General features: G+C 35.8%; 1 protein-coding gene across 1 annotated transcript in view; it reads right to left on the bottom strand.

The window, feature by feature from the left end:
* Window positions 1-26,261, bottom strand: part of CCDC91 (coiled-coil domain containing 91) — a 127,414-nt gene that overhangs the window by 46,853 nt on the left and 54,300 nt on the right. The window contains exons 7-10 of the mRNA XM_059816607.1: window positions 24,431-24,538; window positions 9,569-9,661; window positions 9,317-9,385; window positions 7,386-7,562 (exon numbers count right to left, since the gene is read on the bottom strand). Coding sequence (XP_059672590.1) covers window positions 7,386-7,562; window positions 9,317-9,385; window positions 9,569-9,661; window positions 24,431-24,538 — 447 coding nt within the window. The remainder of the gene's footprint in view (window positions 1-7,385; window positions 7,563-9,316; window positions 9,386-9,568; window positions 9,662-24,430; window positions 24,539-26,261) is intronic.

The following is a 26,261-nucleotide window of genomic DNA, read 5'->3' as shown; positions in this document are numbered from 1 at the left end:
CATAAACTCATGGAAAAACATTAAATATACTTTGAAGCCCATATAGTACAGAAGAATCAAATTTTTTTCAACTATTTAGCTGTTTGCCACTAAAATTATATTAATACGTTCCAAGACAACAAATTACAAATTTATTGTTCTGCAAAGAACACCACCACATGAACCCTCAGGGGTGTGAACACAGTCAATTGTCCTGAATGCTTAAAGATTTGCCGAGCAAAGGCTATTGGGACGTTCCCATTTTTTTTCTGTAAGCCTTTCAGTTAACTTTTCTTGCAAAAATATTTGTTCTTTGTATATCTCAGTGTATCTCAGTTGTGGCTTGGCTGAATGAAACACTGCAGCCTCAGTTTTCCTGAAATACTTTCCCATTGGTAAGATCATTTTGCCTTAGTGCTTTTGCTCATGTCCAAGAGGAAGCAAAGTTTATGTTAGTTCTTTTAATAAGTTAAAGGCACTTTTTTTTTTTTAATTATTTGCAGCATTCAGAACACTTGAGTCTCTAACGTATCTGCTGTGTGGATTATGGCAATGATGAGCTCAGGCTTTTTTTCCCTTGAGAATTAGGGTAAACTACAGCAGACTACACACAGTGTTTTAAATTTAAGCCTTCAGGAAATGACAAAGGTGATTCTTTGCTTCGAGTGCTTTAGGAGAGTTATTAATTTCAAGCTATGACATGGACCTAAATTTCCAGGGGTCACTCCGCAACCGTCAGCTTTCATTTTACTTTTAATGAATTTTCTTTAAAACAAAAATTGTGGTGCATAAATTCTTGTTAGCTTCTTTTGCTACTTCTCTCCCTCCCCGATTACACCTCATTTACGTAACTGAGTATTTAGCTTTGTAAGATGACAACAACTACCATGCAGAGAGCTCTGTGCACGATAGCGTTATAGCTACGGTAGCTACTGCTATAGCTACTCTGCATTGCCCACTAATTATAAATAAAATATATTATCCTTCTATTTTATCCAAAACTGTATGGATCTCATCTTCTTATATCCCCAAAGAATTTTTGGATTTTAGTTTTTTCAAAGAGTAAAAACAAGTGGAAAGAAGATGACAATGTAGAGCACTGTCCATAGTTTTTTCACTGCATTTTTCTGGGGAAAAACCTTCTGCTTCAGCCAAATTACCTGTTATAGTTTCTCCTTATCTAGAGGGCAAGCGCTTCTTTATTCAATTAAGTGTTGCAGAAAAAACATTCTAGTGGAAGAATTTCACCAAGCATTCCTCTTAACACTGACAACTACCAGACATGTTAAACTCCCCTTGCAGGGAAGTTGCCACTGTAAAAAATGCCACACAATGTATCAAAACTAGAAAAACAACAAACTGGAAACATGCCAGGCTACATCTAGCCTGCTGAATATATGAGTTCCTCATCTATAATGACTTTTCAATGTGTTGTAAAAGGATCACAAGGTTACTGTGCAAATGAACATTATCTTTAATCAAAAGACTACTCACTTCTTTCAAGAAAAGCTTATTCTCCCTGCTTTAAAATGCAAGCCCACCCTTCCCAAAACTAAGAATCCGCTTCTGAATTTAAAAAGAAAAAAAAAAAAGAAAAAAAAAGAAAAAAAAGAAAAAAGAAAAAAGAAAAGGTCTCTTATAACAGCACTAACCATCTGGATAACACATGTATAAAACCTGAAGATGCTGCCAGTCTGAATCAAAAGGAAAATCTTTTGGACTTCTAATATCTTACAGCCTCTTGAGACATTGCTCTAGAAAAACTTTTACCATATCCTTGGTGATGTAATACATCTCATTTATCCCTTCAGATATAAGGCTTCAAAGAATATCATCTTTAATTTCATTGTCTCTAAGTAAAGACCCCAAGTCACTGGAACAGTCAAAGCTTTCATGAAGAGAAATGCAATATTCATGTTAGTTTAATCCTTTAATTTCTTTTAAAAAAAGGAGAAAGGGATATGTCAAGGTTGCTCCATCAAGCCAAAACATTAACTCAGTATGTCTTAGTTCCTACTTTCACTGTAAGTTTATCTTTACTCTGCTGTTTCACATTTGGTAACAAAATATTTGATATTAATCATGAGTTATTTATTAAACTGTCCCCAAGTCCCCAGATTTTTCTCTGGCAATGTTAAACTCATAAAATAAATCTTATATGGAAGTAGCACCTCCTTGTCTGCAGCCTCAACATCTGTGCGACTGAGGACAAACAATTTTTTAGGACAAAGTTTTGTCAAGGATAAATATCTGACAAGTAGAAGCAATCTGCATACAGCTTCCAGATTTGCATCCACTGTGGCTCTCCCTCCTGGCCACTCTGCACCACCACCAAAAAAAAGTCTAAAATAATACCTGTATCATCCCTGCACAGTAAACATTCATCTTTTCTTCTTTTAAACAAATTATTTAGAAGATGAAGGGAAATCTCACCACCTGATTCAGCAGAACTGTAATCTTCAAAGCTTTATTGTTCTTATGCTAAAATTTCCTGACTGAAGAAATGTTAACTAGCATACTTTAAGGTTTTTTCCGATTGCTTTCTCATATATAACCAAGTTCTACAAGGTTCTTCTAGTGCACGTGTTTAAAAACTGGTGAAAAAAATAACATCTTTTATTTTATAAAGAAAATTAGTGGATAATGAATTCCTCCTTTAAAACAAAGAATCAAAACTCCTAAACATATTTTCTGATCTAGAAGTCAAAGGAGAAGCCAACAAATTCATACAATTACAACACAGAAATTTTTTCCCATCATTTTAATGTTTTACAGATACACAATGGTGCTGCAGTTTTACAAATGTCTTTCCCATCTAGTTTATCAACTCTTGCCCATGCATATGACAGCGTCCTTTTCCCTAACGGTTTGTCAGGTTTTACTTTTCAGTTTTTTTACATTGATATGTATCTTCTCTGTTCTTAATTTACAACCATTTGGCAGAAATTCTTTTTCTTAAGGCCAGGGTTGTAGGTTCTTGGTTCTGATTCTCTGTGTGTGCTGACACCGTACCCCAGCTTTTACTACCAAACTCACAATTCTCTTGAGGTCCTCTTTGGCTGTCAAATTTAGTGTCTCAATTTCTTCTGTTTTGTTCTTATTCAACTCTGACACAGACCAAAATATATCTAAACCACATGGATTATAAAGTGGGTTTCTATCTCAAAGAAAATTATAAAATTTTGAATGTCTTCAAATTTTTCCATTAATTATTCCTAGAGTTACTTATGGCTGCCATGACCAGAAGCCATTCTGCCTCACCTGTTTGCAGAAGACTACACTGACCCTTTCTGATCTTTCTCTTTCATTTTTGCAGACGTACAGTAGTAGTGAAGTAAAAGTCCTTCTCTTTACTACTACGCTTAATTTCTTTGGTTTAGGTCAAATCAGTAAAGTAAATCTCTTCAAATTAACTTAGAGCAGAATAAAATTAAATTGTAATCTGGGTTTGTATGACAATTACAAGTTTGATACAAACTACAAAAGAAAAAGACAGAGAAGTAAATACAAAAATAGCTTTTCTTTCTTACACACAGATTATTTCCTCTGGTGATAAATTGAAGAAGAGAAACTAAGAGACGAGAGATTTTGTTAAAAACAAGTCAGGCTTCTCTTTCCTAGGATTATATTCCAAAATCATGAGTTAGTCAGAAAGAAAGCTCTCTTTCTTGAGGTAACAGTATTGCTCTTAAAGCTCTTTTTATGTCTGATACCAAGATACTAATTTGCATGTTCACTTACATTCAACTACACTCAGTTGTTTCATTACTTGGTACTAAACATAATAATAGTATCAGGTGACAATTTTGAAGCAGGAAGCATAAAGGATTATACAGCACAGCATAAAGAATTAAATGACACAAGTGTTACACAGCCACAATTTTACATTTCATTGTCTAAAATGTTAGACTGTTCTGTTTTACTTTTGGCCATTACAGAGCTGACTTGACAGTAACGTCTAAACAATAACGGCAAGAAAGTCAATAGTGCAGTTACAGCTCTTGAAAGAGAAATCTTACAGTAAAAAAATATAAATAAGAAACAGAATCACAGAATCACTAAGGTTGGAAAAGACCTGTAAGTCCAACCATCAACCCAACCCCACCATGCCCACTAAACCATGTCCCACAGTGCCACGTCCACACATTCCTTGAACACCTCCAGTGATGGTGACTCCACCACCTCCCTGGGCAGCCTCTTCCAGTGCTTCACCACTCTCTCAGTGAAGACATTTTTCCTAATATCCAGCCTAAACCTCCTCTGGTGCAACTTGAGGCTGTTTCCTCTTGTTCTATCACTTGTCACTTGGGAGAAGAGACCAACACCCACCTCACCACAACCCCCTCTCAGGTAGTTGTAGAGAGCGATGAGGTCTCCCCTTAGCCTCCTCTTCTCCAGACTGAACAACCCCAGCTCCCTCAGCCGCTCTTCATCAGACTTGTGCTCCAGACCCCTCACCAGCTTCGTCGCCCTTCCACGATTATGAGTGGAAGGCTCTACGCAGAAAAATTAACATCCGCACACCAACTGCCTGTAGTCCCAAGTGTTTTTCATTGCTAAACCAAAGTCACGTCTGACACCACATATAAGCTATCAGTTGGCACATTAGCTCTGCAGGACTACTTGTGTTGTCAGACAGAGAATTTTAGTAGTTGTCGTGTGTTTATAATAGCAATGGCCTAAAGGAGGCAGGAAAGTTCTCGGCAGAGGTGACAAGTGAAAATTTCTGCAAGAAAAAAATTTCTACATAAAAGCCCATCTTCCCCAAAGAATTTGTACTCATTAATCAGAGAATAAATAGTGGAACTTCAAGTATGTTATACATTTATGTGAGAGAATTTTGGAAATCTCAAGAAAAATCTGCATTTTCCTTAACTTAAAATAGATTAGGTATTTGAAAAATGAACCTAACTCAAAGGAGAAATCATTATATATTGTAACTGAATAAGATAAATGATTCCTGTTACTATCAAAGTTGTCAGAGCTATTCAGCATTAAAAAAGATGGAATTACCTAATGCCACATGACTACATCAAGAGCAAGATATTTCCAGGAGAATTAATCACAACACTCTCCAATACCTCAGTGCTACTCACTGTCACAAGTAGTACACCACTAGATACTCCAACAGTATCAACTACTTGATCAACTAGCAGCTGGAGCTGAAAAACCTGTCCTTTGGAAAGGCTGAATGTCTTCCTCAGAAAAGCACTGACATCTCAGTAAATTTAAGACTTTGTCTGAAAGAATACGTCCATCAGTATTAAACTACTTCTAATATCATCCTGTCCTGGGACAACTTCAAAGGCAGTAGCAACAACAAGAAGAAACTGGCAGAACACTCCACAGGGAAGGTAAACCTACCCTGAGGCACTACATCTACTTAATCCACCACTCTCCCACCCCTGGGATGTTTCACATGCTCCCCAAATCCATAAATATAGAACCCTGGCTGACCTCATGCGTCCAGCTATGGGACTTCTTCAGCAAAAATCTTCAGGATTCATCAAAACTATTACCATAGTCATCCTCCTGTTAATCTCTTCATGTTCCACAAAGCTATAAAATTGCTGTCTTTTTCTTTGCTGTAGTAAACAACTACTTCATTGCTCTCCCTTCTATTAACAGATCCTCTACACCACTGGTACCAATTCTCATTCTGGACAGTCTAAATGATTTGCATCTAACTAAACCCTGAGTAATTGTTCTCAGCTTGAATTTAGCTTTGAAGTCAGCTGCTTATCTTTTTGTTGTAAAGAAGAGTTTGAGTGCCTGAAGGCTTATCAGTATAGTAAAATTAGTAATAGTATCATCAGTATCAGTATAGTTAAAAAAAATAGGAGGGCTGGAGCACCTGTCCTGTGAGGACAAGCTGAGAGAGTTGGGGTTGTTCAGCGTGGAGAAGAGAAGGCTCTGAGGAGACCTTCTAGCAGCCTTCCAGTACCTGAAGGGGCCTACAAGAAAGCTGGAGAGGGACTTTTTACAAGGGCATGTAGTGATAGGACAAGGGGTAACGGTTTTAAGCTGAAAGAGGATTGATTTAGATTAAATATTAGAAAGAATTTCTTCACCATGAGGGTGGTGAGGCACTGGAACAGGTTGCCCAGAGAAGTTGTGGATGTCCCCTCCCTGGAAGTGTTCAAGGCCAGGTTGGTCGGGGCTTTGAGCAACCTGGTCTAGTGGAAGGTGTCCCTGCCCATGGCAGGGGGTTGGAACTAGATGATCTTCAAGGTCCCTTCCAACCTAAACCATTCTACAATTCTATGAAAATTACAGTCTTGAAAACAGACATCTTACCACTTGATACCTTTACATTAAAAAGAAGTAAACAAGCTATATAAGAAGTAAAATCATTCTATTTACACTACAAAAGTAAGCAACACAGAGTATAATAATGGCTTAGCATCAAAAACCAACTTTTTATGTAGTTGATTAGGTATGAGGTTAACAATTCTGTTTAACACTGGAAAGGGAAATGGGGTCTGTTTCCAGAGTTGAATTTTAAACTTCTGTGATATGCAATTTTACTTCTCTTCTACTTCAAATTCTAAAGGTTTGGTTTGGTTTTTTTTTTGTTATTCAGGACATTAAAAACATAGTAATATCAAATTCCAACACCCAAATGAAACATATCTTGTTTAAAATTGTTCAGACTGTAACATTCAAATATGCCACCAGGAAATCAGTGAATTTACAGACTGTTCCCCCAAATATTTCCAACATCAGAGACTACAAAATTCCAGTTTTGGAAGAGTAATTTAACTGCTATTATAATAGATTCAATTTGTAATTCCTACAATCGTTGCAATGTTGGGAATGTACCTCTCAATTTGTGTTAAGTGAAGTACGATTATCCCTATAGAAGGACCTCTCTAAAAAGTAACTCTAGAAGCATTTCTGCTTCATTACTGGTTTAAGTTTCCAATTTTCATAACCCTCCCTTTTATTTTGTATCTTCGTCTTAGAAAAATATATTTTTACTAAGACACACAATGGAATTCCAGCATAATAAGGAACAAATGTAACATCTCTTCTCCTCCATAGGTCTAAAAAAAAAAAAAAAAGTCACTTAAACTGTCTAAAACATAAATGCCAGTATCTGAGCTAGTCATCTTGGGCTCCTTTTGAAGGCAGTCGACAAAAGCAGGCGCTTACAGGGCATGATTCATCTCATTTCAGTATACGAACCTGAAAAGGTTGCAGGAATTTTGTACAGAGTGTGCCAACTTCACACACATAGTCTAGATGAAGAGAAACTAACACGATCGCTGTGCATTGCAAATATCAACTAGGTGCAGTGATGAATGATGGATGTCACAAGAAGATCTACCACAACATTAGGAAGACATTCAAAGGAAAAAATAAAGTACACAAAGCAGGTTCATGAAAGGGTAAAATATACTGACCTGATTATGGTTTCTTTGCTCTTGCATGGCTTCCCGAACAGCCTGGGCAATCTTCTCTTTGTGTGTGTCACGTTCTGCTTTCCACATTTTTCTTTCTTCTGCATGAATCTTCTCCATATTTCTCCTCTCCTCCTCTACTGCTTTCAGAACAGCCTCCTGCACTGCTTCTTTTTCAGCCTTTGAAACAAATGAAGCACACATAAATGACCAAAATACCCAATATGGGTGCCTAATACATATTACATCTCCTAATGAGATTTATGAGCTGACAAGATATGGGACGTGAATATTTTAACTTCTGAACTATAACCTTAAATTTATCTTAAGGTGCTACCAAGCAGGTATTACCGCTGGACAATGACTTTGTAGTTACAGAAAGAAAAAGTTACAAGCAAGGATCTTAAATTCCCACCTACTGAAAACACAATATATCATAACTAGCTTGCTTAATGCCAACACAAAAAACATGCATCAGAAACCCCGTAAGAGTAGGTACATCATGGGACTCTATACACTGCCTGATATTCCCATATATGAGATATCCCTGCTCTTCTCTACAAGTATCTGAAGTCCAAAACCAAACAATCTGAATGATTTCTGTGACAAAGTAGCCAATGCACACTTAAAACAAATGTGTCTTCTCTCCCAAAGCTCCTTAGCTATGCATTCTACAAGAAGTAGTTTCATCTTTTTCTTTTTCTTTTTTGATGTTTATATTCAACCAGTACATGAAACTGTCAGAAGACACACACTGAATTTGAAGTAACAAGGACAGCTCTACACATGCTGAGCCACACAAATATACACATCAGCAAGACAATCATTGCGTAGTATCTACAAATAAGTAACGGCAGGCTGAAGTTCAAAATAAACAAACATGGGCTGACAAATCACACCCACACCCCCCTTCAATTTTAATAAGCTTACAGGTCATTCCAATGCCCTTTGGTGGTGATTATGGGACTGGTCAAGTGAAGTTATAATACTGGGTTCCTCAAATACCTACACTTATGAATAAAGCTGTTTCTTGCAATTCATTGGGACTTGACTTTTTATTTAGACATTTATAACATATAATAAAAATGTAAGTTAAAAAAATGCCCTGTAAGTTAAGATATTCTATTATACACACATTTTCCTCTAGATACCAACCATGTAACAGATGTTTCTTGCGTTAATGTTATTCGGAGAGGTGCTCAGCTAGTGTGCATATACTAAATATGAAGATATACAGGAAATAATATAGCCTAACCAGCTGTGCTAGGTAACATCCATCACTAGTTCTCCCAGCTCATTACATGCAACTGAAATTTTGTATTGGATTCTACTTCAGTATTAGAAATGAAAGATAAAATTACTGTCATAGCCCCAATGCACTTAATAACAAAACAGACTGAGGAAATCATATTTTAAAAAGTGAATACTCACTTTTAGTCAAACATCAACTTAAATAAAATAATTGAAGACCTGTTAAAACGCCCAAATTTTTATACGATTTATAAAATAGTTCTGTCCTCATTGAAAATGACCATATTTAACAGAACTTAAATAAGACACAATGCTAATTGTCTTACTAAAATCATCAGGTGACCCTGCTACCTAGCTCTTCAAATCAAGATGTATTGATGTTGTTAACTGGAAGACCATGAAACCAGATGTTTGGGTAACATCAACAACTGAACTGCAATATTGTGACTTCTCATTATAAACTAATTCAGAGGTTATCTTAGATAGAAGTAAGTTACATAGACTATCTGTTTTAAGGCATAGGATATAGCAGATATGTTCATGATTTCTAGAACTAGCTTCTTTAAACACAGATGAGAACACAGAGTTTGAAAATTTAGAAATAAGAATGAGTTGCTGAACTTGGCATTTGTAATGACACACATGAAATCCACATTACACGTCTACTACTTAACAGGAGATACCTTTGCAGCAGCTGCCACAGCCTCCTTACTTCTTTGTCTTTCTTCATCCAAACATTTGTCAAGCACTTCCTGTAAATGTTATGAAAAATTAAACTGCGATACACAATAGAGGAGTGGCAAAAAATCATTTCAAACAGTCACGGTGCTAGAGGAAGCTTCCTCTTCCTGTCAATGATTGTCACAGGATCATTCCCAATGAACTCCATGGTGCAGATCAGACCCTTTTTTTTTTTTAATAAATAAAAGCAATACCTTGTGTTTTTGCGACTGCTGCATCAAAGCTTCCTCTATCTTTTCTGATAACGCTTCCTTTTCTGCTTCCAAAATGTCGAGAAGTCGCTGATGCTATTGGGAGAAAACATCCATATTATTGTAACCAGTCTGCTAGTAAAACAGACAAAAAGAACTCATCCAAGACACTTAGGTTTGTCGGTTGCTTACGAATGACTTACTTAAAATGTAAATTCAGTTCAATGACACATACAGCACTCCTTTAACTGATTTCATGACATGAAAAAAAAAAATTGCAATAAGAGATGTTTAGCTTTCTGATTATTTAACATTTCCTCTCAGTCTGAAGAGTATTAGTAAAGAAGTTGAAAAAAACCCCCACTATATGAAGGCAACACTTACAAAATTTATAAAGATGATCTAAGCAATACTACACTTTAAACATTTCATTTAAACAGCTGCTGATTTTAAATTATGCTTGCGCTACCTCTCAGTTATACGTATAGAGGGCAGAAGGCAAATGTATTTTTTTCAACCATTTGTGATACCCTGAACTTTGAAAGCCAGGCGATGAGAGCAAAAGGGAACGCTGCTTTCTGCTAATTTTCTTGTAATCCGAAACATTTTTTCGGCGAGAAAATGACCACTGAAATAAAGCGACCAAGTAGTCTATGTGTAGATGCATAATCTGTCACTGTTCTTAATCACAACCCATTTGTCTGTTTTTCAGTAAACCAAGTAAAGCATTGGAAAGATGTGGGGTTTGTCTACAAGAGCTAAGCTGTTTTCTAAAACTAAAAATTATTACTGGAAATTACTGATGTTGAGAATTTGTCATGAGACAATTGCTAGCAAATCAGTACACTTTTTTACATGTTATTTAAGATATTATATATTATAACCTTAAAGTATAATATCAATGCATCATACTATTTTACACGAACACCAAAAGTGTAACAGCAGAGTTTTATATTAATAAAAGCGTATATAATGAACACAAAATTTTTTACACAAACACTTATGCAGGCAAATACCCTTTTCAGCAGCATTTCTAAGAAACAGTCATTTCTGTTTCATGAATTTTATTATGTTTTAATTATAAGTGTGTCTAATGGCAGCTAGAAATACATTACCAAACTGCAACACTATGTACTGAAAAATATTTTTTCATTTGAAGAATAGAATAGAAAACTTCTAGACTGCTTTATAAAATAAAACACCTATCTGCCCTTCCAGGATAAACATGTAAAGAGGCATTTCCTTGTGAATTACTTAAAATAGGTCTGAATGGAGCAGACATATTCTAATGGAAAACACCTGTGGAAGGAGTGGTGAAATTCACATCATGGTTATACTTAATGATGTGTAACTAACTTTTCTTGTGGACTCAGTCTTTTCAGACATTAGCTTCAACTATCGGGGCACTTACAGAAGTTATTTTTTCCCAGTAACTCAAAGGTGAAACAATAAATGGATTTTATTAGTTAAATGATCGCCGTGACTCTTCACTTGACTGACTGCACAGACTACGAATCTGTTATTTCACTTTTATTTGAAAGAAAGACTCAATAGAAGACAAACATACACAAATATTTTAATCAGACATATGCCACAAATCAAAGTTTACTGATCTTAATTAAAAGACTGAAACTTTATTTGCTTCAGTCAAGAATCAGCAAGAGACTTTCTAAGGAAAGCTCATTAAAGAAAATCTCCTCTATCTTTAAAACATCTACAATGGAATGGCAGTCAACTTGTTCAGCAAGATTAGAATTTCTAGTGTAAAACTTGCAGGCATTTAATTCCAGTTTGACTCTGACCGTAAGATTCTAGGTTCGATATGAAGACTGTGGATGCATATTTCAAGTTGCCATAATGGGCCAGCTACCAGATGTATTTTACAATATTCACCATGGGACTACAATTTTCAGCCTTCGAACTTCAGGCCGGTTTTAGAAATCTTATTTTACGTATAAGAAAACATTCAAGCCCATCCTGGAAGTCCTGAAATAATGCAGACGTTTGCATTAATACGATATGGAACATGTATACATGGCCAATGGAGACAACTAATGTCTATTCTCCCTGCAGACGAAATACTTTCATGACTACAGCCTTCCGCGTGACCCTAACCTCACTACCCAGCAGTTTACTTTTCATAAACCTGTGGTGGACCTACAATCCTGAAAAATACAGATATTGGGACCAAAACTTTTTCATCATACAGAAACCTGAAAAGTTCTAATCTTTACTACGTCTCTGAAGTGCAAATGTATCTCCTTCACTGCAAAGAAGAATGCACATCTAAATCCAGAGATGAGCTCTTTGCACAAAACAAGAAAATGGTCCTCCAGCTGGTTCTTACGGTCATGAGGAGTTTAACAACACCTGGACGTAGCTGTCAAGTTCAATCAGTACCATGGAGATACAGCATACCAAACAAATAGAAATATAGACAGCAGTATAAAATAAATCAGTTTGCTTCTCGTGGAAACATAAAGGGAAATCTTTACAATATAAGATACTGCTTTTGCTTGCCACTTTAACTACAAAAAAGGTTGCCTAATGAGTAAACCATCACCATGAAAATGAAGGCTGCTGTGACTGCCGTTCGCAGTATGATCACTTTCATTGAGCTTAGGATCTCCTGTTTCCTTGGTAGATTAGAAAATCTATATGGTATTACATTTTGAGTTCTATGGAATTCACAGAAATTCTGTAAGAACTGAATTAAGAATTGTATCAGTGTATAAACACACACTAATTCCTATTTTTCAAGAAACTAGAGGTAACTACTTGTGAGCACATTTAGAAAGCTTTCAAAATAAAAGCTAATGACTTCTGGCATATTCCAGTGCAACTTCTTTTACATTACATAGCATCCCCATTTCTCATGGAAACGTAAAATTTATAATTTCAAGATTGTAAGCCCCTTGTGAATAGCTTGGCATGTCCTTTCCTATTATAATGTAAATGTTTATTCATGTGGCATATTCATTCCATAAATGGTTACCTTCATATCGGAACTTCCAAAAGTTCATATATCATCACAAATGTTGCAACAGCTGTCCATACAACCCAGTAAAGCAAATTCTTTTGTACAAGTCCTAGAGAAATACCTTGAAGAACTGTTTATTTGGCTTCAGAATTTACATTTGGCCAAATAGTTTTCTTTTTCAGAGAGGAACATACCTTCAGCTATTAAATTACATAAATTATATGAAAAGAAATAAGTGACTGGAAATAGACAAAGCAGAATAAAATAATGTGAACTGCTTCTCCCTGAAACAGGTCTTGAGTCCAGAAAGCCCATCTTGCATAGTTAGCATAGATACAAAAAAAGGATGAAAGCTTCCATTCTGCATGTAATTAATAAGCAATTTACTTACTTATCAAGAACTTCTATTTTTTCACAGCACTGTGCCCCACAGTAGTATTAGCCCTCATACGGAGCCATGGAATCTCCTTGAAAGCTGTGCTTATTAAAATGATGTAAAGCGAGCTCCGTGGTATTATTAACCCATTTTATAGAAAAGAATGCACCACCTTGTCATCTGAATTCCTTTTTACAGAAGCACAAATCTTTCAAAGGCATACTCAGGTATCTAGGTTATGCATAACACTTGAGCTGAAAACGTGGGAGGTTATGGATAGTAAAGGTTTCTGTGCATTCCCTCTTCTGACAGCGATCGAGGAAATTTTAGCTATTTCTGTATGATGACAGCATTCTGACAGACTTCGAAAAAAAGCAGTAATGCAAAGGAAATGATTAATGAATGTACAAACAGAATTCCAAGCTGTTAGTTTAAATGTCTCTGCACAGCAAGCTATTGTAGCCCCTCTCGAACCAGTCTTTAAATTAGGGCAACTTGCTTTTTACTTCAGATGTTAAAACAATCCATATACCTTCTAAGTAGAAGTTATTACACAGAAGCATTAGGTACATTAATTTTCTAGAAGTATGCAGAACAACTTTGGACTCTGGCACCAAATGGCCACAATGAAATTTATATACAGTCAGTGCTTCCTCAGTTGGTCTTTCAGATGAAGTTATTAAAGGGTGCTGAAGGTTAAAAACATATAAAAGGTCGCAGTTTCACTTCAGCACTTACAGATTTGAGAGCTTTCAAGTGCTCTTGCACTTTTAGCTAACAGGAAATAACAGGATGTTTTAGGCTCATTTACTTGGCTTGTAGATTTTTGTTCAACTATAGTAAAGGTCTCTGAACAATACAGAGCATTGCTGAATTAAAGATCACATATGCGGAGATACATGCCTACAGCTAAGCAAACTTATCTCATAACTTCCTCCCCTTCTCAACGGGAATAAAAGCCATAGAAAGGATGTGAGTTGAATGAATCTCATTCAGCATTTCCAGTTTCCACAGGTAAGAATTATGAACGCGTTTCTCTCTGTTAAACAGTATTAAAGGAATAAAGGAAGAGCGTTGAGACTTAAGGCACCACTCTGGGCTATCTACACACTGAATTTTGATTCCCAAGCCTTGCAGAGGCCACTTTCTCTTACACTTATCTGGATGTCAAAGTTGGAGGTCTCCTGGGAATCGTACCTGTCAAGAGGATATTGCCCGTGCTTCAACAAGTAAACCTAATAAACGCCTTCAAGAAAGAGTGATCAGACTCCTGTAAGTTGGCTAATGAGTTCATCAGACCTAACAGTCCTATGAAAAATAATCAAGTCTATTCCAGTTTTCCTGTGAAAGTTATGATGGAGACGTACTTATGGAGCCTTACGTTTGGAAAAAAGCACCTAACCTGCCTAGACCGTAAGACAGTATGCACAAAGTTTCTGAATGGAAGTTGAAGTGAGGTTTTTCCTTTATTAATCAACGATCCAAGAACCAGAAAACAGGTAAGAAAATTCTAAACATGTTGGGTCTTTGAATCCAATTATCCAGCTGTTATTAAACAAATATACCCTACTGACTCTCTGGACTAAAGTGCAAAAACAGAAATCGATGACAAGTTATGGCTACAGATAATCTTAAAAAAAAAAAAGAAGAAAGAAAAAAAGAAAAAGAGTCCTGAACTGGAAATATGGTGGATGAAACAGCGGGAGGTCAAAACAAAACTCAGTGAAAACTCCACTTTAGTGCAACAAGGAAGTTTTCAGCCAGCATAAGTTTGCCAGGCTCCACATTGACATTGTGCATGTTATCTGTAAGGCACAGTAGAGATACCCAGCCAGATCTAAAAACCTTCAGCTTAGGTACAACAAATAGTATAAAGATGCTCTTTAATGCATCACTTTGCCTAAACTAATTCCCATAGTCCTGCACCCTTACCTAGCCCTCTTTCTGACAAAGCTGTAATTTGCTTCCTTTTATTCCTTCGACAGGGAGTATAGGGTTAAGAGTGCAAAATTCTGATGTGCAAAAGTTCTGAAGAGCAAATTGTAGTGGGACATGATGGCCCAAAGAGACACAAGAAAGTGTTTTCCGATAAAAGAAAAAACCCAAGCTTTTTAGAAAAGTGGTATTCCAAAGTGGAGAGAAATACTAGTATTTCTACCCTACTCTCTGGAAAGTAGCAAGAGAGGGTCAAGAAAAGTCTTCTGAAAATCAACTTAAAACAAAAGGCATTCAAAAATAGGTTATAATGTTTTCCTCCCTGCAAGAAGTTCTCTAGGCAATGGTTCCAAATGAAAATCGTTTGATGTAGATTCAAATATAAATACAGAGGTCCTGTGGTTTTTCTTGATTCCTGTAAAAAAGAAATCAAAAAAATCTTTCTTTTTTTCCTGGAATGTGAGTCACAGAAGACATTGTAAACAGATTTAATCACAATAGCAACTAGTCAGTCTTTTTTGTTATTTTTATATATTAAATTTATTTCTGAGGAATCATGACATTTTTCTTTCAGGTAAGCATCTTTTAAAGGATTACATACTATACATTATAATAATTCATAGAGTGAATGAAATAATGCAGCATACGAGCTATTTTACAGCTAAACCCACTGTATTAAAGCTATCAATAACTAATTCTGATTTAGTGCAGTTATAATTCCTTGCATATTCCTATTAATCCTAAACCACAAATTTAAAGAAAAATGGAAAATAGGGTGGATAAATTAATTTTGTTAGCTGCTATTCATAGGTTATGTAAAAGTAGTCAGTTAATCATTCAAAAACAAAACAGCAACAGAACAACCAAAGTTAATATGAATATCCTAATACTAAACAGAAAAAAAAAGCTGGCATTATTTGTAGTATCACTGCAACAAAATGATGATATTTCTAACTTTCACAGATCTTTCGGCTGAAGAAACAATTTTCACACACTAATGAAATGACACTTGGAACCTGCTTTTAATGGTATCATTCTGAAAAACAGTATACCAAGACACACGTAAGTCTAATTCCCCCTCAGTGAATGACTAGTTTTTCTTGAAACAAAAGTCTACTGAATTTTTTAATCTAATGAAACTGCACTGTAGTTAGGAGTTGAACAGAAAAAACACAGGCATAGTAAGACTTTATCCTCATCTCCAGTATAATTACATATTTTTTCTACCTTCATTGCATATGGACATAGACCAATCCCTGTGCCTCGAGATTTGGGAAAAATTGTCTTCGGAAACATCTAGCAAATGTTTCAGTACTTCATTCACCCGCAGGAATAATAAACCTCTAGATTGGGCTTTTTAAGAATTCACCAATTCAAATTTGTTCACCTATTTTAATGAGAAACCACCTTAATCCACAAAGTTCTCCTTTTATTTCTGTCTCTGATGAAGGAATCTAACAGTAGGAAGAAATAACACAGGTCGTGGGAAACATTATCTCTACATGAGAGGGAGATGACATAACAAAAATACACGGTTACAGCGTTATGATTTTGTAATGTTATAAAAATATGTCCATTTCTGCACCCTATTCAAAATATTATCCTGAGGAAAAAGGCAATCTTATTAAAACACTAATAATAGTCTGCTACTCCTGTAGAAAGGTTAGTTTTATTCAACAGCATATTCTTTTACGCTGCACCTTTTCTTTCTGCTAAACTATGCCCAAGTCAAATGACAAGATCTGGTAATCATAACTGGTTTCCTACACTGTCCTCACTATCTGTGGCATCTGAGCGTTTGGCAGCGCAAGGTGGAAAATCTGTCTGAAGAATTCCAACATCTGTTACATATTTCCACTTCCTCAAATTATAACTTATTACTGCATGGTTGAACTGGATCTTTTTGCCAGTTTGAGGTCCAAGCGGCTAACAAAGCAGCAAAACTTTTCTAAGAGAAAGCTCAGGAATCAGCAAAACATTACTAAACCAGAAAAGTGAAAACAATGAAAATATAAAGAAAAATTGTAATAGCGGTAATAAAATAACTAAGCCTATACTTGTCCTCAGGGTTCCACTCAGCAGTATACGGACAGTATGTCCACTATATAATTAGAGGCACATCAGAGGCTGAAATTAAGCTTAAAACCTTTTGCTGCATATGTGCTTTATTGTTTTTATAAATGAAGAAAGAAGCTATACAAAGTCATCTAATAATGCAAATACTGTTCTCAGAAAGCATACATAGTAACAGAGATGAAAAACCCCACAAACTTCAAGGTCCTAAGGATACAGAAATAAGGAGCTTCAGTAAAAATATGAAGGGAAAAAAAAGTATTAATTAGCCCTTCTGTTCTTGTGATCTAATTCATTTCACAGCCTGTACGAGTTCTCACAGAATTGCTTCATCTATCAGGAAAAATAAAAGGAAATGAACTCCGAAAAGATGAGCAATATAAACAGCAAAATGTTCAGTAACAGAAGACAGCAAACGGAGGAAAAAAAAAAAATCATTTTTCAACAATAGCTGACAGAAAAATAACTGAGGAGGAAAATCACACTATATTACTCAGTTGTTCAGTATTGACAAGAGTTGATGATAGGAATTCGTAACACGTAATGAAGATTTTTAGGAAACTTGTTATATAAGCACAAGGCAGAAAGCAAAAGTCACACTACAGAGCTGCTTTCAAGTGGAACTTGACAAATCCAAGGAAGCCAATGCAATTTCCAAAGAAGATTTTTGGTTGTATCCTGCCTGAATTAACAGTGCAAAGGGACTGCAAAATCATCCTTTAACTAGCTTCAAATGAAGTTAGAAGACTCTGGGGTAAGGATTTGCATTTTTTCAAAAAATAGATATGCCTTTGCATCTTAGCAACGTAGCTTTGACTTTGGGAGGTAAAATACCAAGCAAGACTGGATACAATGTCAACACGTACAAAACCAAAACACAGAGCGAGGATAAATCAAACTTTTTCAGGATTTAAGGAAAAAAAAACCCAACCAAACAAAAAAAAAGTCTTCCCAACACAGGAATCGCTGATTCTTGATCTTTTCACTCTAATTCTCTCTATATATGCAGAAATCACAGCGGTATTATGCATTTAGGAATAAATTACTCAAATTGACAACAGGGTTCTAATAAATACATTTTTCCCCCCTTTACATAATCAGGAGCTACCAGAGAATAAAGAAGTTTTGAGAAGGTCTAACTTCGCTTTTAGCAGAAAAGCAGCAGACCTGAAAAGACACATCTAGATGAACTATGTTTTAAAGACGAGAGGTTAGGTGCAAAGTGAATTAGATGAAAACGTAACAGGAATGAGTGATAGGAAGTACTTCGTTTTGGAGGGAATGAAATCACAATTATTCTCACAGCAGCAAACTGCAACATTTCTGAGAACTGAGAGGAAATGCCCAAAGAATGGGACATGATAAATACTCTCAAGAAGTTCCAAACCTATCACAGTTGGAATTAATGAACCCAAAAGGTTATGTCCACTGCATTCTTCATTTTTTCAGTCTGTAAGTCTTCAGGATTATTCAAGTATCTACGACTCTCACTGCAAAAATTGACTAATGTCTCATAAAATGCAAATATTCAAAATTCTCTCAGAATCTAGTTTGCATATGTTCCCTTCAAGATCATGCATTAAATAGATTTCAGAATTACTATCACCAGGTGGGAAAAACATAGAACCTCTTTTGTTTACAAGAGGGGAAAAACTAAATAATCAAAGTTCATAGAATAAGCATTATTATATAAACATGCTGCACGCTATGAGTAGATATAAAACCAAGATTTGAAATAATAGAAAATTACACTTGGTGACTGTGGAACTAAGTTGCTGAAGGAAATAAACATTTTCTCTGGCAAACAAACAATCACTTGCTATACAAGACAAGTACTATTTACATTTGACATTTTAGGAATTGTCGGGGGACTTACTGGTACTCCTCACAGAAGGCTATGCAAAACCCATCAAAATGCATCACCCAAATACTGGAGAAGGTAAGGTATCTGTGACATTCCAGCAGCTCATTACCGTTGTCACACCAGTCTTCTGCTTGTCCACAAGCTGTTCGTGGAAGCATCACATGCTTCAAAAAACTGAGTTCTAGCAAATGGAACTTCTATTCTGACTGACCTTTCAGCAAATTGTTTTCAAACTGAAGCTAAACCAGTACTTTTCTGAGCATGTCTCAAAAAAAGGGCACGAGATTTTATGCACCATCCAACAGATTTTGAACTACTATTTGTCACACAAATGACAGCCAACATCAGCAGAGTGGAAAAAGAATGAAGGACATGGGGCTAACTCTATTTATCTTAAATGTTGTTGCATCTACAAATGTGAGATTTCTTTCATAGCTTCACAAAAAATCATCACCAAAAATATCAATATGCAGAAGTGCAGAGGAAGCATTTAACTGAGTTCTTTCCTTTTTGTGTGACACTTCCAGTACTGTTCTGTCTCAGCAAGCTCCTTTGGCTTCTTAAACTATAGAAAAAAATTCAGCATAATATACTCTATACAAAGGAAAACTGCAGGCCACACACCCTCTACGCACATCCTTAAGGGTTTACTGAGTAGAAGACAAGAAGTCCATCCCAGGAAAGGAATATGCATGCAACTGAACTACAGAATTAGACTTCTATCCCTTGTCTTCCTTTATTCTTCTTTCACATGAATCAAAATGGAAAATATGCAGCCTAACAAAATTAAGGACCACAGTAAAATATATCCTCCCTAACTACATCCAAGCATGAAAACACTACACAGAATGTCCAGTTGTATCTCTTTGATTGATAGTGTTTCCTCAGGAAGACATACAGAAAGAGAGGAATATTGTCAAGTCATAATTTAGAGATGGAAATATGTGATCTGAGCCTCACTTGACATATTCTTTAATATCTCCCCATCCAAGAACGCCTGTTTCACATTGTTTAGAAGACAGTAAGGAAGGAAACCATCAAGGTACGGAAAGAAAAATGCAAGATAAATAAACAGAGAGAAAATGATTTCTTATAAATGAAAAGTCATTTGCTGCAGGTATTTAAGATTTTATTTTACCTTAATACACAGATCACTGACTGTTTTAAAACGAATATAAAAATCAACCTCGATATAGTCTACATTTTTAACACCATCTACTTTGAATAGGGAGAGAAATTTCTGATACATCATAATTTCTAGGGCTTCCAGTGAAAACAGGCCACTCCTTTTAAATTATCATGTTCATGGTCTAGAAACCTTCATGAGAAAATTCTTTAGAATATCCTAGTCCTACACAGTAAATACATTTAAATAAGAGATGCTTACCTACTCCATCTTTTTATGGTGCCTTCTATGGTTCATGCTTTTTAAAGCTACTCGGCTTCTATGTCTTCTCTACGTTCAGAAGAAAAACCTACTTTGATGTTTGAACAGACTACTATCTGAACAATGGAAAACAGGGAAAGCTGAAAGACACTCTACTCCACATACTGAAGTATGGAACAGCAGAACATTGCCAGTGATACCTGCCTCTGCTAGCTGCATCCAGCCCAGGCAATTGCTTAGTTACAAAGTGAAAAAACTGTATTTCTCCGTAAGTATGAGATATATTTAATGAACTTAAATTTTATATTTTTTTTATATATATATATATATAAATTGCTCTTTCCCACTAAAAATTGGAGTATGCATAGCCTGCAGACCTTTTCTATGCCTCATTTGTCATAAAAAATTGCAAGCACTTACTAAAGAAGGTAGAACCACAATCTAAATTTGTCAGTAATCTCACAGAGAGATAAATTCTACTGTCAGATGTCTGGTTTGTTTTGGGGTTTTGTTTGGGTTTATTTTGTTTTTAATATTCATACTTTACAAGATACATATTGTCCTACCCCATGTGGCATCTCACTTCTAGTACTGACCATATACCTGACTATACTGAAGCACTTTTATTAACTTGCTGTTACATGTGCCTTCGTTTTCTGCGTATTAAAAATTTCCATTCAAAAGTCTGTTGATCATATTTTTCGGTATGTATTTTCATACAGCACACGAGTTACACCACAAGTTGCTGTTCGTTTTCAGGAGGCAACATCAAATATGTTTCTGTCTCAGAAAAAGATAAGGATGAAATTTGTGATTTTCCAACTGACATGTGTTTTCCAATGACATTTTCTCCCATATCCTCAAAAGCTAGAAAGGTACAACTGACATGCATTGCTTTCCTAAGTTTTCACTACATGACATTGTCCTGTTCATTGATGAGGGCACCATGACCCTGGAGCCCCTGAACATGCCACCAGAATGCCTGGTTTGCTTTTTGAAATGTTGATATGAGAGTGTAATTCCTTGAAAAAACCAGCAGCCCTAGAGATTGTTCCCCAGGAAGCAGTCATTACAGTCATCATCAATTTCTTTGGGGGAACTGGTCCTTTAACCACGTGCCGGGAAAGGGGGAAGGGGACCCATAAGCTCCAGACCTAGGGGACATTTGAGAGCTGATATTCAAGACAAATGACATTAATGGACTAAAAAAAGGGTAGATGTAGAAATAAATATCTGGCATCTGGAGGTGGTAACTGAATAGTAACTGATACCGCCAGCTCATCTCTCAAGTGTTTGTTTCAAAAGTAATGGATAGCGATAACGATTAATACAGAGGGACGCTTCACTGAGAGGCAGTTCAGTACAGTATGTCAGAGAGTATATTGGACTTCAAGCAGATGAAACTAAACTAGAAAATAGACCAGAACTTTCTTACTTCAGAATCGGTGGGGAAGGCATGTGTCAGAAGGGCCAGAATAGAAAAAGGCTCAGAATTTTACTTGGGAGAAGTTTCTGCAATTTTAGCAACATCCTAAACCGCAGATCTATGGAGTTAGGTCTAGTAGAAGAGTACAGTGAAAAGACAGCTGACAGACCTGAAACAAAATACAGAATTGCAGACAATTTGTGTTGATGGGCTGACGGTTCCCTCCTGTAGATGATGATGATGTTACCTATAGCTAGCCAGTATGCTGCAAATGTAATGATCAAAGATGAATTGCAGAAATTTGTCCAGCAGGAAACTGAGATAAAACCATAGGACTACGCCTTTCACATCTTCCCCTCGCCTGGAAGATACAGCCTGGTACACTGACCGTCTCAGCGGTACGGTACCGCTCTGGACAGACTTTTAACATGCATCCCCATCACAGGCACAGCACCCTGAAAAAATACAGCTACAAAATCAGAAACTTAAATTAATGATAGGTTAAAGACAAGCAGAGAAAAACAGCCTTTATACCTTCTCAAAGAGACATTTGTGGGAGGGAGGGGTATGGGAATTTAGGGGGAAAACGGGATTAGGAGAAAGCATGAGGAAGGAATTACTACATGAGGTAATCTTGATTTTGTGGAACTGGAAATAAAACAGCAGAAAATTTAGAAGGAACAGCATATGAGGACAAAAAATTATGTGGGTTGACAAAGTCTTACAAGGGCTTAAAAGTTTGAAGGCAAAATACTGCTTGTAAGGCAATAATATTAGAAGGGAACAAAAAAAAAAAGAAGCTGTGTTTGTGTACAGAACATACTTGCGCTGTGTGATTACCGCTGCACCAAAAAAAGAATTCTTTACAGTGATATAGATACTCATAAATCTCTGTGTAAGTTGGATAGGCACGTACAATCCCGTAACGTAGGATATTAATCAACTTGGTGTATAATCATTAGTAATTATTTCAGCAATCTTAACTGTTAGCACAGAACAAAATCATCTGAACAAAAACAAATGTTAAAACAAAGACCAAAGCACACATTTAAGAATAGATGTATTCAAAAAGAATAGAAACATACTACACGTTACTCAGATCTTTTCCAACAAAGATTTGAGTGAACGAAGTTTGCCAGCATAAACCCTATTTTATTAAACCTGGTAGTTCTACCATAAGCACTCACACTTGTCTACATGATTAGGCTTCAAAATCCCAGTTTTATACTACAGTTAAAGGTGGTAAACGTTGATTGAGGTGAATGAGAAATGACTTGGAAGTTTGTGAACAAAATGTAAACCTTTTCTGGGATCCAAAGGGGGTGTTAAATTGCGTTAAATGTAGACATGATGTGAACTGGGCATTGTGTTACGTCATAAATACTCTCCTGTCCTATAACCAAGAATAGGTCCCTTACATTGTTGGGTTCTCCCCAGGCAAATCTGAACCTCTTGAACACGTTTTCAAATTTCTGTCCCCACCTTTTGGTTTGCCATGCAAATGTAACAGATCATGGGAGAAACATTTTTGCTCACTCTGTAAGTACACCCTCAAAAAATCTTCCTATAATTCTTCCAGATTTCATGAGATTCACTCCTGATAACATTTTCTGAATGTTAAAAAGTCAGTAAACAGTATGTTCATTTCAGAAACACAAAACATTTTCTTAAAACTCATTTTTACTTGCTTTTTAGGCAGAGCTTTATGGTAAGCATTAACTAATTGTAGTTCTGTGCAATAAACTACTCATTCATGATGGAATCGATTTATCCAGACTATTACATCTTTCCTTCACACTGTTTATACAGATGCTTATATATTTAATACATTTGCCCTAAGTGTTAATTGATATGGTCAGAACAGTGAAATGGTCATAAAACACTATTGGAAATGGTGGAATACTTCAAGTGGCCTTTTGATGTTTTTAGGTCAAATATACCCCAAGAAAATTAAATAAACAAACTAATATCCTTTGTATTTTTAGTAAGAATTGTTGCTAACAGTACTCAAAAGGCAACTGTTAATACTGTTAATGGCAAGGTAAACAACTTCAGGATGCTATTACCATATTAGCTTTCTTTTTTTTTAAACTTGCATACTAATGTTCATTATTATTATTTTTATTCAAGAGCTGTACTTAAGTCAAACCAAGATATTTTCAGTAACAAAGCAGGTTTATGCTCTTCAGATACTCATCAATAATTGCTGTGATTCCAAATACTTGCTATGCAGTGTGCTTTTGCTCAAGTCATGTTAAATGAGCCCATATAGGCCTATTTATGTATATATATTTCTGAATATTATGTAATTCCTCATAGCTAGGTGGGGTTTTTTTTAATGTAAAATTTCTATGAAATAAAAATAGGTTAGGACAACGGAAGTTTGTGTCTACCATCTAAGAAGCATCAAAAATTTGGACCAAAAATTTGTGCAAATCACGTACAATCAAATCCTGCATTCAACTATAGCAATTAAAAATAATTGCATGTTTACTCCAAGAAAATAGCAGCTGTTAAAGGAGTAAGTGTTAAGTTGCTCTGAGACTTTTTCTCAGTGCTAGACTCTTCTTGAATCTGTTCTAAGCAGGTTTAAATGTTATAAAACACCTTTGATCCCAACAGATGAAGAGTCATTGTTTATTTTGCATTTTTAAATACTTGTGTTTACTGTTATGCTGAGGACACGAGGTGAAAGACTGCTGAGGACACGAGGTGAAAGACTGATTATTTTCTTTGATGATCATATATGTTAATATTTTTTCAAACAGAGAAGAGCTGAAACTGTAAGAAAATCATGAAGATTTTTGTATGTGCACATCCATACCTGAGCATTAAGAAGTTCTTCACATTTGTGAGAATGTTTCTCAATTGCTAGTATATACTGTTTTTCAATAGCTGCTTCTTGCTGTTGAACTGTAGATTGTAGCAGTGCCTGCAAAAAGAAAGCACAGAGTAATTCAACAAAGATATAACTGGGATGTTTATTGGTAACTGCAGATCTACTAATACTTGTGTATAACCAGAATGTGGAACGCTGTTATAAATTCGGAATGTGCAACTATTAAAGTACCTTTCTATGTAACACTACCTTGTTTTCAGTCAGGACTAAAATTTTTTGGATCTCAAATTTCTTATACACAGTCTGCTTAAAAGAGAGCAGCACACAGAAGATAGAGAGGGCGAGTATTTCTGTTAAATATACTCAGTTTAGTGGGACCACACAAGAAGAGAAGCATATGAAAGCTGCTGAAGAAAAAAAAAAAAAAAGCCAGACATATTTCCCTGGCTGACAAAACTCCACATCCTCTCGGCACAGTGTAAGATCCCATGGGCCAAGCATGATCTTCACAACCACAAGTCAAGTAAAAGCAGATGGAAATTCTGAGTAATTTAAAACATAAAAGAACGCCCCCCCAGGAAGTTCACACTCAAATGTGAAGCAGTGGAAGTCAAAGTGTGGAAAGTCAAAGTACCAAGACAGTAACAAAAAGATGATAAAATTAGGAAGACTCTGTGTGCGCACGTGTGCATGCACACGTGTGTATTCACAGGCACTTGACTGAACTCTGCAGAATTTCCAGCATCTGAATGCAAAAAGAGAAATAAAAAAAAATTTTAAAATATGTGGAAAACCAAATTACCCTTTGAAGAACGACACTCAGGCTTCCTTAAACAATGATGGTATTTTAACGCAGGATTTACTTAACTCATGCTATGCAAGTCTTTTCCCCTAATACTATGAAATATTTATGTCACTTTCCAAATATTCATTGGGCTATTTATACACAATGTAGCAAACTATTTTTAACTAGTAATCAATATAGTGAAGTAGTTGAAATTACTGTGTAAGTTAAAACAGACATAAGTTTTATAGAAAACAGACCTCTGGCCCAAATGCAGAAAAAAAAAATCCCATCTTTCAAACTATCTTTATTTTAGAGAGATATTTACTTCATGGAACATAACACACACATAAAACACAATTTTGAACACTTTCAAAAACCCAAAAGCGTATAAAAACAACCTTCTGACAATTTTTTGAACTACCTTTCCAAATTTCCCATTAATTAGCCTCTTATGCCATAATCGGTCTCCTTCTGTAATGCTATAGTATGGTAGGAGTTTTCAGCACAGGTTTAGAAAGATTTAAAAGATAAAAAGTGGTGCTTAACCTCTACTTTAATCAAAGTGTAAGAATACATTTACTGGGGTTTGCAGGGGATTTAGCCAGCCATAAGTTTACTTTCATATACTTTCATAAAAGCCAATTTCTTTCCAACTAAATTCAGTTCTTTTATTGATATAAATTTGGGCAATCACAAAAACTTAACTCTCAAAGAAGTGTAACTTCTGTATGTGAAACTTTATACACAGTAGGGTTTAGCATGTGAACTAGAATTGCCACATATAACTGGCAAAAAATACATCTGTACTTTGGGGTAAGGGGTTTTTTTGCCTAAACTATTGTGACAAGAATTGTTTCATATAACTGGCACAAAAGAAAAAAAGAAAAATCAAACTCTGATCTTAGGGAAACCAGTAACAGAATGGTCATTAAGTTGCAATGCCATTTCTCAGCTTCTTGCTCACGCCAAGGGTTGAGTCACTTTACGCACTTTATTACGCGAACTTAATTGGCGACTGTTAAATTTGTA

The sequence above is a fragment of the Gavia stellata genome, chromosome 4, assembly GCF_030936135.1.
Source record: "Gavia stellata isolate bGavSte3 chromosome 4, bGavSte3.hap2, whole genome shotgun sequence".
NCBI classification, from domain to species: domain Eukaryota; kingdom Metazoa; phylum Chordata; class Aves; order Gaviiformes; family Gaviidae; genus Gavia; species Gavia stellata.
Note: the sequence above shows the minus strand (reverse complement) of the source record. Positions and strands in the feature narration are given on the sequence as shown.